This window comes from Lacerta agilis, chromosome 12, assembly GCF_009819535.1.
Source record: "Lacerta agilis isolate rLacAgi1 chromosome 12, rLacAgi1.pri, whole genome shotgun sequence".
NCBI lineage: Eukaryota > Metazoa > Chordata > Lepidosauria > Squamata > Lacertidae > Lacerta > Lacerta agilis.
The window spans coordinates 33,859,542-33,872,040 of NC_046323.1; the positions used below are offsets into that span (position 1 = coordinate 33,859,542).

At 43.1% G+C, this 12,499-nt stretch overlaps 1 protein-coding gene across 1 annotated transcript in view; it reads left to right on the forward strand.

The window, feature by feature from the left end:
• The first annotated feature begins 1,842 nt into the window (after positions 1-1,842).
• Positions 1,843-12,499, forward strand: part of LOC117055978 (macrophage mannose receptor 1-like) — a 52,658-nt gene continuing 42,001 nt past the window's right edge. Inside the window, exons 1-7 of the mRNA XM_033165949.1 lie at positions 1,843-1,916; positions 3,701-4,105; positions 6,686-6,859; positions 7,301-7,465; positions 8,298-8,411; positions 9,681-9,824; positions 11,467-11,569. Of these exons, the coding sequence (XP_033021840.1) occupies positions 1,856-1,916; positions 3,701-4,105; positions 6,686-6,859; positions 7,301-7,465; positions 8,298-8,411; positions 9,681-9,824; positions 11,467-11,569 (1,166 nt within the window). The 5' untranslated portion in view covers positions 1,843-1,855. The remainder of the gene's footprint in view (positions 1,917-3,700; positions 4,106-6,685; positions 6,860-7,300; positions 7,466-8,297; positions 8,412-9,680; positions 9,825-11,466; positions 11,570-12,499) is intronic.

Below are 12,499 nucleotides of genomic sequence, written 5' to 3' on the forward strand. Positions count from 1 at the left end.
CCCCTCTTGTTAGCCTTTAGCTCTTTCTAAAACAGAAAAAGCAGGATCTGCCTTTCCTCCCTGGGCAATTTGGCTCCAGGGACCATGCATTCGCTCCATAAGACGCACAGACATTTCCCCTTACTTTCCAGGAGGAAAAAAGTGTGTCTTATGGAGCAAAAAATACGGTACTTTTGCTTTCATACTCCCCAGTACCTGCAGTGATTATTGCTGGGACTGACTTCATCCACTAAATTCACCCTTCTGAAAACCAGCTCTGAAACTTTCAAGATCTCAGAAAAGACTAAAGCCTGCAGAGACTATAAATGGTGTGTGTGTGTGCGTGTGTGTGTTCCAGCTCTCTTAAGGGTTGGTGGCTTGGAATATCATCCAGTGCGTTCTTAAAGAACTAGGCAGTGGCAGAGCATATGGTACTGTTGCCCGGGGCAAGCGCATTGCTTCAAGGGCACACACATGCTGCCCTGGTAGCCCTGTACAGCTGGGGTCTGAATGTCCTACCCCAGCCTCGGAAAATGGTGCAGGGCGTGCACTCTCGCATTGGAGCCTGGGAGTGGAGTTTGACCAGCTGCCACAGTTGGGCCGTCATGCAAGGAAGCTGCCTCTGCAGTTCCCTCACATGTTGGAGCCAGGCTGCAAAGGCCCGACCCGGGCACAGCTTCCCTCACTGCAACTCTGGCCTCAATGAGGGAGCCAGTCATGGGGGTGCCTGGTTGTGCCCCTAAAAATAAATAAATAAAACCTCCCTGCCTTCCCGACACTACACCACAGGACCTAGGTTATTACAAGAAGGGGCTACATATCTGCACACTCTTCAAGTATCTATATGGTGCCAAGAAAAGGGGAGGTGTTTCAAACAAGAGTTTTCACTCTCCTGCAATCCCTCAGCAAACCTTGCAGAGTAAACTTTGTGGGCCAAGGTTGGATGCAGTTTGAGTCTTAACCTTAACACACGCAGCCTCCATGCTGTCTGTGGTCCCACAAAGTCAATAGGGACATGCCAGGCCTTACACAGTTCCAGTCAGATCTTTGTTCTGAGCAGCTCATCTCACTGACGCACTCATTCCTTATCTGTTTGATCTGGAACTTGATCTTCACCCCGTCGCTCACTACATTGTAAGATGACCCTACGGGTTCAAGCCAGTGGCTAGTATTATTTTAGTATTCTGTTCTCACAGACAGATGCCTGTGGGGAAACTTCAAGCGGGACCTCAGCACAAGTACATGCTCCCCTCCTGCAGTTTCCAGCAAATAGTATTCAGAACATTATTGCCTCCAACTGTGGAAGCAAGAGCGTAGCCATTATGGCTAGAAGTGATGCATAGCCTTTCGATCTGCCTCTGGCCCTTTTCATCCTCATTTCCTTAGGTCAGAATCAGACTTCCAGCTATAGAATGTCTCAGAGTTTGGTCATGGCTTAGCATAGTTATCAATGAGAATCTCTTAGCTATTTCCTTCCATAGCACTGTGTACTGTTTGTTGGCTTGGTGAGTTGTACCAGCCTATGGGATGTTCTCGAAGCGACTAGCATGAGATTGGCCAAACTGCGGGAGGCAGTGGAGGACAGGGGTGCCTGGCGTGCTATGGTCCATGGGGTCACGAAGAGTTGAACACGACAGAACGACTGAACAACAACAACATGGGATGGGAAATAAATCTAAATAACCCAAAGATTCCCCCCCCCTCTGAGGAAGCTGATTAAAAGTCTGTTAGTGTGCTATAATGTGTTTCATAATGCCAAAGACAGAAGTGAAAATATCATTCTGCCTGACTCATTTATCAAGGAGTTCTTAAAAAGCAGCGAACTCTGATTTCTCTTATTTCCATGGGAGCGGTGTGGCAAGTTTCGTCGGGGCCAATGTCTTTCTTTTTGTTCCTAAGTCTCTTGGTCCTCATTCAGCCAGCTTTTCAGGTATCAGGTAAGCTCTTCTTCACTTCCAACACCATTGCTACCTTAGCAATAAGTTGAGGTGCATATTTCACATACTTTTATCTGGTTAAATTTAAATAATCTACTGGAAGTTAAAGTTGTGCAGCTTGGAAGTTAAATCCATCACAATCTTAGATTGAATGATAACTCATTTAACATTTAAGTTGCTCACAGCAAAGAAAACAGGTGTGGGTTACAATAAATTAACTGCTAACACAATTTTGAAAACATGTTTTTAAATTGTGTTCTATTGCTTCAATAAATATTTTGCTTTTTTTTCCCTATACAGAAGTCAGTCATATCCCTGTTACTTATTTTTGCACAATACAGAAAAAAATGCTAGATATAAGAAATTCCTAAACAATAACATGTTAACAATATTATTCATGAAAAATACTCAACATCTTCATTTGCATCATTAAATGATGGTGTTTGCTGATGATACATCGATAATGGTGCAAGATTCAGTTGTTGTGCTTCAGTCTTTTGAAAGAACACTTAGAAATCTTCCATCAAACTGCAGGATTGCAAATTAATTATGCAAAATAAAATAATACTACCAATTAATTTGATGGTGACACTTCAAAAGCAGATGACAGAAATGTCAAAGATAAAGATCACCCATGTGATGTTTAAATACCTCGGGATAATCTTAATAGTTGATCTCAAACAATTAAATCAAAGAAATTATGAAGCTTTGTTAAAAACAATAAACAAAGAACTGTTAAAGTTGAAGCTCACAAACCTTAGCTGGCTAGGTTATATCATGGCTATAAAAATGTCAAGACAGCTGGCCAGAAGTGGGTGGAACAGTATTTTGGGAGGGAGAATAAAAGGAGCCATTTCTGATGAAGTTTAAGAGAAAGAAGAAGGGAGAGTTGTTTCTGGTCTGTTTGTGTCCACTCTGAGGAAAATATCTACAGCTAGAGAAAGGAGACTTAGCTTAGATTAGAAGACTGTGTGCAGTGCCTAGGGAGAGTATCCAGCCATGAGTTAAATGGGAGGCTGAGTTTGACCGAGGAGAAGTAGAAGTTGTGAGGTTACAGTCTACTTAGGTTTCATCCAGTCAGGAGAGAGCTCTTCTAGAAAGAGAAGACTCCCAAACCAGTTAAGAGGGGTGTGGTGATCCCTTGGGTCTGTTACCTGGAATACCTCAGGAGTGTGATTGTAAAAAGGTTGGGGTAACTGACAAAAAGTACCACCTTGGTTAGGAACCAAAGAATTAAGCTGTGGAGGAAGCTGTGTATGTAACACTGAATTAATTAAGTTTCAGGAACTGAAGTAACACAACTGGAAATAAGCTAAGCATTTACTAACTTGTCTAGAAACCTGTAACATCTAATGGAAGCACGATAACTGAACATAAGCAACTGAAGCTTAAAAGAAGCTGTGTGTTTACTACCTTGATTGGAGGTCTGTAATGGAATCCATTAGATTTAGTGTAAATATTAAATAAGTTAACTGCTTCTTGAAAGTACATTATCTCCTGACACATCCTTTGTTTTATTAACTTTGTTCTCTAAAATAAATCTTTCTTATCTGTTCAACTTCTGCCTGGGTCTCCAGGTACCAAAGTTTTCCCTCACACAAGAACCAAAAGTTAACCTGTTGTGGTGATTATAGAGTGTGTCCATAGGTGGGAGCTACCGCAATTGGTGTACAGCAGTGGGATCCACCACGTAATTGGTGCTAGAAGTGGGATCCACTACATGAGCTATGTGCAACTTTCTCACAAAGTTCCTTCCTATTATTTTCCCTCTCTTAATATTACAGAGAGTGACAGCTTTCTGATATATAATGAAAACCTCAAGCTTTGTATGCAGTCTTGGAACACTCGTTCCATCATCCTGGACTACTGTGATAAGAGTAATGAGCAGCAAAATTTTAGGTGGGTTTCCAACAGCCATATTTTGAACATGGCGACAAAGTTATGCCTGGCAGTGCCTTCCAAGTCAGACCAGGCCCGGGTCACACTCTCCTCCTGTAATGAGACCATTGAACTTCAGAAATGGGAATGCACAAATGATACAAAGATCCTTGGACTTGAACTCCAAGATTTGTTTGTAACTCCTGAGGGTGGTCAAAAAGGTCGTCTTATGCTGTCTAATAAAGCCACCAGCAAGAATACCTGGAAGATCTATGGAACTGAAGACAAATTGTGTTCTAAACACTATGAAGGTAAAGTTCAGATAATCTGTTCTCTTTTTCTAAATGTCCAGGTTGTGTATTTGCTTCATGCGTGATGAATCCCCTGCCTCAGGGGGTGAAATAGACACGGTGGTAATCACAGAACTTCAAAATATATCAGTAGAAAAACGGAACTTGATAGCAGTCATCAGGACCACAGTAAAGGGGCAGAGGCTGTTTAAAACAGTCTGCTTCTATAGTGGCAGACTTGGGTAATGTGGCACTTTGTGCGAGGTCAAAATTTGTTACCCCCACCCAGCCCTCGTGCTGCCTTCTCAAAGACAGGTAAGGGGGCACTTGGCTTTGGGATGGAGGCATGAAGGCTTGGGCAGGGGACTATAGGCCTCCTATCGCCTTCCCAAAGATGGGAAAGTGCTAACTAGGCTTTGGTAAGAAGACAGGAGGACTCTAGGACCCTGTCAGGGCCTTGTGCCTCATTCCCAAAGCCCAGTGCCTTGCTTGCTGGGCTCTGAGACAGCGCCCCCTCAGCTCAGTGCCCAGTGTTTGTGCCCTGCTCGCACAGCCCTAAATCCACATCTGGCTTCTGCCATGGTAAAGGCAAATATGTCGCCTAGCCTCTCCATCTCTCTGACTGTCTGTCCTCTATCTCCCTAACACACATCCCCCCCACACACATTAGTCCCAGGAAGGGACCCTTTTTGTAATGAGCACTCAGCACACTACTCTTTTCTTTAACAAAACAAAATAAAAAATAAAAAAATCCTTCCAGTAGCACCTTAGAGACCAACTAAGTTTGTTCTTGGTATGAGCTTTTGTGTGCATGCACACTTCTTCAGTGTGCATGCACTACTTTAACAAAGTAGTGATAATGTAATTCCAACCAAATCCAAGTACTATGAAAACTCCCTTTATTTTCATGTCACAATAGAACTGGATGTTGTTGTTGTTGTTGTTGTTCTGGGAGACTCCAACACTTGAAAAACAAAATGCTGCTACTAGTCCAGGTCTCAGGGCTGTAGACCTGGTAGTTTAAGGGTGGGGGGTAGGGATTAAATTCTATCCAGTTTGCATTTAAAGCTGAATTTATCACATTGGCACTTTTGAAAACGTTAGGAAAACTAAAACACAGTTTCCCTTCAAAATTCACAGTTGCCTGAATTTTGCAATGTAGTTCTGCAACCAAACAGTGCTTACAAAAGGCATCTATTAGGGGAAAGTGTGCACAAAAATCAAACATATTTGCAACAAAATATTTTAGGGAAAGATGCTTGCAGAAATATACACATAAGTCAAATCTACATATAAAATGTGCCCCATAGGAGATATTCACACTAAAATGCTGAATAAATCGTGATGGTTTTTTAAAGTGCAAATTTCTGCAGAAATGTGGAGAACTGAATTTACGTTTTGGGGGGGGGGGACTGAGAGAAACAAAACTGACAAATTCTTCCATCCCTAGTCAAGGGGTAAAAGCTAACTAGGGAAAATATAAAGGGGAAATATCAGGAGTGACAATGGTGGAGTCTACTGTCAGAAGCCAGCAGTAAAGGGGCAGAGAACATGCTCCAGGGTTCAGTCTTATTAGCAAGGGGTGGAGTCCAGTAGTAAATGAACAGGGCATAAACAATTACATTGTTCAATTCAAGTGTGGATGTGTTCCTCGTATATACCCCCTGATACAAATAATCAGTCCAGACTCCAGCTATATTACAAGAAAATAGCAAAAGCTAAGAACGTTGAACTCTAGCAGCTGAGAGAAAATGCAGAGCAAACATTAAGGCTTATGTGCAAACCATACATTCAAAGCACATCTCCGCAAGGAATCCTGCAAACTGTGGTTTGTTAAGAGTGCTGGGAACTGTGATTTCCATACATTCGCCACTTCCAGGTGCTGCTTCACTCCTGTCACAAAACACATATGTGCCTTCTGCCATAGCAAAATGTTCAAGTGAAGTTTTTCAGTTGCAAATGAAACTGAAAATCCATGCCAGGATAGGACTACCACAGAACACTATGTATTCAATTTCCCTTTAGCTCTGTTAGCCTTAGAAGGCAATGCTTTCACCTCCTTTGTGTTGCAACAAGGGCTCAGGTCTACCCAAACTGGATGGGCTGTACATTATAGGCACTAGTGTTTCAGTGTGCATACGATGCAGCCTACTTCAGAAGGACTTGGAAAGAAGGACTTGATGGTGTCTCCTGCTTTGCAGGGGGTTGGACTGGATGGCCCTTGTGGTCTCTTCCAACTCTATGATTCTATGATAGCAAGATGCCTTGTCCGAAGACAGAATGTTGGCTCATCTACCTCTTATTGTCAGCGCTGACTGGCAGTGGTTTCAACCAGGAGTCTTTTCCAACCCTCCCTGGAGACACCAAGGACTGATTATTTACTTCAATTAAAGGGAAGTTTCCATGTATGCATTGATGCAATAGAATGGATGTTCAAAACTTGAGGGATGTGAACATTGAACAAAAAGTATATGTGTGCACCTGCGTATATATATGGAGCTCTATATTGAGAGTTTTGTATTCATTTCTTCTGCTTTAGCTAATTCTCATAACTGTTTGAAATCATTCCGGAATAACGCAGTCTATTCAATTTGCCTTTAGCTCTGTATACTATAGAAGGCAATGCCTTGGGAGCCCCATGTAGATTTCCATTCAAGTATCAGAATAAATGGTACGCTCAGTGCATAAGAGATGTTGACCATCATGGACAACTTTGGTGTGGAGCAACCGAAGATGTGGATAGAGACTCTTTAACTGGATATTGTCCAATAAAAGGTAAACAATTAAAAAGGTTTTGTTTAAACCTTTACTTTGCCATCATATATTTGATGCTTAGAGGAATGGTTCACCTACAAAGAGAAATGGGAAGCTGTCTGTGTTGCCTCTTCTGTACAGATTGTGCAATTTAAGAAGAAAATGGATGGTGGGGACCTCTCCCCTGTGAGTCAGAACAAAATGAATGGTCAGTAATGTCAGGCTACCCTACAGGATCAGGCCTGCCGTTTTTCATTTGAAAGCGATGGTTATAAGGATGCAGCTCAGCTCAGGCCACAATCAAAGTCTAGACCAGAGGTGGGGAGCTGTCAGGGAATAACCAGATGAGGAGGAGTGGGGGAGACCTCCACCCCAGCAGGCTTCCAGGCAGGAGGCAGATGAAGACAGTATGGTACCATTGGTAATTTTATATTTTGATGTTAATGTTAACGATGCTTACAGATGGCCATGATGAATTTTTCTGGACCAGAAACCATTGGACGGGGGATCTGTATCAGATCAATTCCTACTCAGCTCTAACATGGTTCCAAGCAAGCAAAAGTTGCCAGCAACAGAATGCAGAATTATTGAGCATCACCGATTTACAAGAACAAGCATACCTGACAGGTGGGACATAACAAGGCATACCTGAAGAAGCAATCGGTGTCCTGTGATATTCTGCTAATTAGTCAATACCGTCTCAACTATAGACAGCAACTTCATAAACATTATATAAGAAGTAACCTCACCCCTAGAGGAGTTTCAAACAATCCTCATACAGGTTATCCCTTGCATCTCAGGTTACAAAAGGATCTGTTGTGTCGGTTGAAGATGATGAAGCATTGTACCTGCATACTAGACAGAATGTTCCATCTAATTTCTGTCCTAGAAGCATCAAAAATGAGTACGGTTGTACCTTGGTTCTTGAACAGAATGCATTCCAGGAGTCTATTTGAGTTCGAGAACCAAGACACAGCTTCCAATTGGCTGCAGGAGCTTCCTGCAGCCACTCAGAAGCCGCTGAAGCCATGCTGGAAGTTCGGCTTCTGAAAATCGTTTGAATACAATTACTTCCGGTTTTCAATCGTTTGGGACAGGAACATTCGAGTTGCAAGGCGTTTGGCTTCCACTGTATTTCATTCATTTTATCATTGACCCCTGCCTCCAGCTTCCTAACTATAAACCTCATGTTAATATCTGCTTACCTGGGGCTCCGGAGGAGGGTGTTTGCCACACAGTGTGACTGCAGCTGGGCTCAGGAGGCTACCATCTTCCTGCCCAGCCAGGGGAGGGGATGGCCACCTGTTACCCTCACCACCACCTCTGGCCGCGTTGTGGCCTAATTCAACACAAATACCTGTATCCTGTGTCCATTCTGTCAGCCTTCCCTACAGCAGCTGCAGACATCAGGTACCTGTGGCAGCGATTTAGTATGTCTGATATTCTTTTCCTTGTATAGGATTAATAAATGATAAGAAAAATGACTACTGGATTGGACTGAACTCTTTCGATGTTGAGAGTGGGTGGCAGTGGATTGGTGATCGTCCTTTCAGATATTTAAACTGGGCTCCAGGTGAGTAAACATTGGCATGCCAACAACTAAATAAATACTGAAAGTCATCTCCATTTATTATTCAGTCACATATGGTATTATTATTATTATTATTACCATTTGTATAAAATCACAATATAAAAACACATAATGTATAATCAAAATAAATATGGTAAATGCTTCAAGGGATTTACTGGAGCCTATAAGATCCAGAATGGATATTACCCAAAGGAATTCTTTGGTTCTCACCAATGCCCTGAAGTTTAGTTATCCATTGTCTCATGGAGGGTATTCTCAATTCCCCCCAATGTTGACAAATGTTCATTCTGGCAGAAGTCAGCAATGTTGCATTAATTACCTATCCCCTCTTGGTACAATAACTTTAACATATCCAAATAACAATATTAGAGGCTCCAAAACTTAGCCAATTATTATTTCAATTTCTGTTATTCTATCCTCCCAGAATTATCTGATTTTAGGACGTATCCAAAATATGTGCCACATCCCAGCATTTTCTGCTTTAGAGCTCCAATAGGCATCCCTAAGACGGTAGGATGGCCCCCAGGGTCGGAGGAAGTGGGGTGCGGGGGGCAGTTTGCCCCATGTGTTACCACTGGGGGGGGGTGACAAAATGCTGGGCGGCACTCACCACGGGGGCCTGCAGCGCACCCGAGCCATGTGTCTCTCCTGAGAGTTATGGAGTGGCTTGGGTGCCCGCAGGCTCTGTGCTGCCCCAAATGGTCCGCCCACCGCCTCCCCCTCAGCTGTAGGTCAGCTGAGTGGGAGAAGGCAGGCAGACTCCTCAGAAGCCCCACGGAGCGTCCTGCTCTGGCTTGCCCTGCCCCACAGGCCGATGGCACCTTATACACCTCTTTCCGGCAACCCCTGCAGCCAAACCAGTGCCAAACGTATTTCTTTGTCTGCTTTCTTCTGAACCACACCAGTAAGGCCGAGAGTGGGGTCTTTTCATCTGGGTAACCCAGGACTTCCATACACACTGTCCAGGCTTGCACCACGGGGAGGTCATTTTGGTGCTGCTACTGCAGCTGTTTGACTTCATCCCCAGAGGTGCATTTTATTGTCTCTCGAGACAGACAGGTGTCAACAATAACAACACAAGCCTTACCCATTCCATGAAAGGGCTGTATATACATGCTTTAATAAATCAATAAAGTGTACTGGTATTTAAAATCTTGTAAGCAACATCTTCAAATAAATAATAATTACAGTGTTGCTATGTTAGTACAAAGCAAAAAAAATAATTACAGCTTTTATCACTCTTTCTTAAAGGTAGCCCATCTCCAGAAACAGAAAAGATCTGTGGATCAATACAGTCTAATAATGGCAAATGGCAGAATAAAAAGTGTCAAGATAACCTTGGGTACATTTGCAAGAGAGAAAATTTTTCATTAGATACTTCTGTTATTCCTCCAGGTAGGATGCAGCACTGGGAATGAAGTTTACCTTTATATTGTTGTATCATAAGTTACAGAGTGTTTCAGTGTCCAATATTACATTTCTCAAAACTTATCTCTAGTAATGGAGGTTTTGCTATCTGTAGCAGTGTATGGAATGTGAAGCATTTTATTGGACTCAGATGCTGGAGGATATTTTATCAGTAGCCAATAATAAGTTAAAGGTAAAGGTAAAGGTACCCCTGATCGTTAGGTCCAGTCGTGGACGACTCTGGGGTTGTGGCGCTCATCTTGCTCTATAGGCTGAGGGAGCTGGTGGTTGTCCGCAGATAGCTTCCAGGTCATGTGGTCAGCATGACCAAGCCACCTCTGGCAACGCACAGATTTGAACCTCCAACCTTCTGATCGGCAAGCCCTAGGCTCTGTGGTTTAGACCACAGCGCCACCCGCTGTCCCCTCAAGAATATGTTATCTGCCGGTAAAGTTGTAAGGCGTGGTCTAAAAAGGCATATGTTACAGGAACCTTGCTAAAGCTAAGCTGGGCCACATATGGTCAGTGCCTGAGTAGATTTCCATGGGATGGATATAATCTAGAATTCAATCGTGAAAAAGGTGGGATTTTATAGAAAAGAAAGAAATATATTGGAACTCCTGTACAAAGCTCAAATAGTCTTTCCCCTACACCTAACTTTGTGATATTGTATTATTACATTTTTTGTGTAAACCTTTGTGATCCTTATGAATGTGGTATATAATTATTATCAGTCAAGTCATTGAAAAGGTGTGAGTTGTATGCAAAGAACCGTGAGGAGGAGGAGGAAAGCAGAGCCAGATTTAGGGTGGTGTGGGTGATTCCTCCGCACAGGGCACCGAGCCAAAGGATCACAAAATAAAGAATGAATGAATGAATGAATGAATTATTGTGAAAATAAGAAATATTGGGGAATGCCAATTTTTGTCCTCACTCAGGGTGCCATATTCCCAAAGCCTACCTCTGAAGAAACTATCTGCTAGGGCTCCTGAGAAGATATGATTGCAAGTTTATGCCATGCTATAAAAGTTTATATGTTCTATGAGACATTTCCTTGTGCTCCAGCTTGCTCAAGATCTTGTGCAAGTGGAAGGATGTCTTCAGATTTAGTTTCACAATTTCCTGCAGTAGAGGGTCGACTCCTCAGATGGCCTGCCACTCCCACTCACTACACTCGGCTCAGCTGTGCAAATTCATGAAACATGCCTCACAGGGAGAGAGACCCCACTTCCTAGTCCCACCTCAGATCTTGTAGACTTGGCTCACCACCATTTTGTTACCCCAACTGGGTTTTGAAGTCTTACCAGAAGCCTCTTCCTCAAAAGCTTTGACCACTTGTGGTGGTGCACCCCCTGTGGGTGCAGCTATTTTCAACACTGAGCAGGACTTTGAAGTACAGCTGATGATCGTGCTTCCTCATGACCTGGCTTAAAGCTAGGACCTGTTCAACAACTTTCCTGGAATGAGGGAGCCCCATGAGTTGCCTGGGATAAATCTGGTAGACCCTAGTAAAGGGGCTGTGTGAAGTCCCCTCCTGCGTCATACATGGCATTTGTCTCAACCCCAAATTCTGTCATTGGATTAATTGACAATACATAATTTCTAAGGACCGTGTGTATATGTGTATGAGAGAGCAGGTTGCCTTCTGCAAGTGTGGTGCCACAGAGTTCTGTCTTGGGCTTGGATGAAGGAATTGAGGGGATGCTTATCAAAGTTGCAGATGAAATCAAACTGTGAGGGGTGGATGACACTGCAAAAGAGAAAACCGGGATTCAAAATTACCTTAACAGATTGGAGAACTGGATCAAAACTAACAAAATGAATTTCAACAGGGACAGATGTTTCAGCGAATTTCAACAGGGAAACTTAGCCAGGAATAACCAGATTCACAAATAGAAGATAAGGGACACCTAGCTTGACAGCGGTGCATGTGAATAGGATCTAGGGGTCTTAATAGACCACAAACTTAACATGAGTCAACAGTGTGAGGCAACAGAAAAAAAAGTTAATGCAATTCTAGGCTGTATCAGCAGATTATACATCTGCTGACCAATGGAAGTAATCGGGTCACTCTATTAAGCCTTGGTCAGACCACACCTGGAATGGAATACTATGTCCAGTTCTGGGTGAAACAATTTAAGAAGCATATTGATATGCTGAAACATATGCCGAGGGATGGCAAGCAATATGATCAAGTGTCTGTAAACCACGCTTTATGAGGAACAGTTGAGGAAGTTGGGTGTGTTTAGCCCAGAAAAGAGAAGTCTGAGAGGTGATAAGATAGCCACCTTCAAATATCTAAAGGGCTACAACATGGAAGATGGAGAAGCTTCTTTTCTGCTGGTCCAGAGGGTAGGAGATTCCAGGAAGAACTTTCTGACAGTGAGAGTTGTTTGACAGTGAAATGGATTCCCTTGGAAGGTGGTGGAGGTTTTTAACCAGAGGTTGAATGGCCATCTGTCAAGGATTCTTTAGTTAGGATTCCTGCATTGCAGAGAGCTGGGCTAGATGACCCTTTGGCTCCCTTCCAACTCCACGCTTCTATAAGGCAGAAGTGCAGTGTTCCCATCTGGGCTTCCATTGCGCAGCAAATCCCACATTCCCTCAGGATGCAAAATAAATTTGTCCACAAGAACTGTGGGTTACACTATGGGCAATAATAT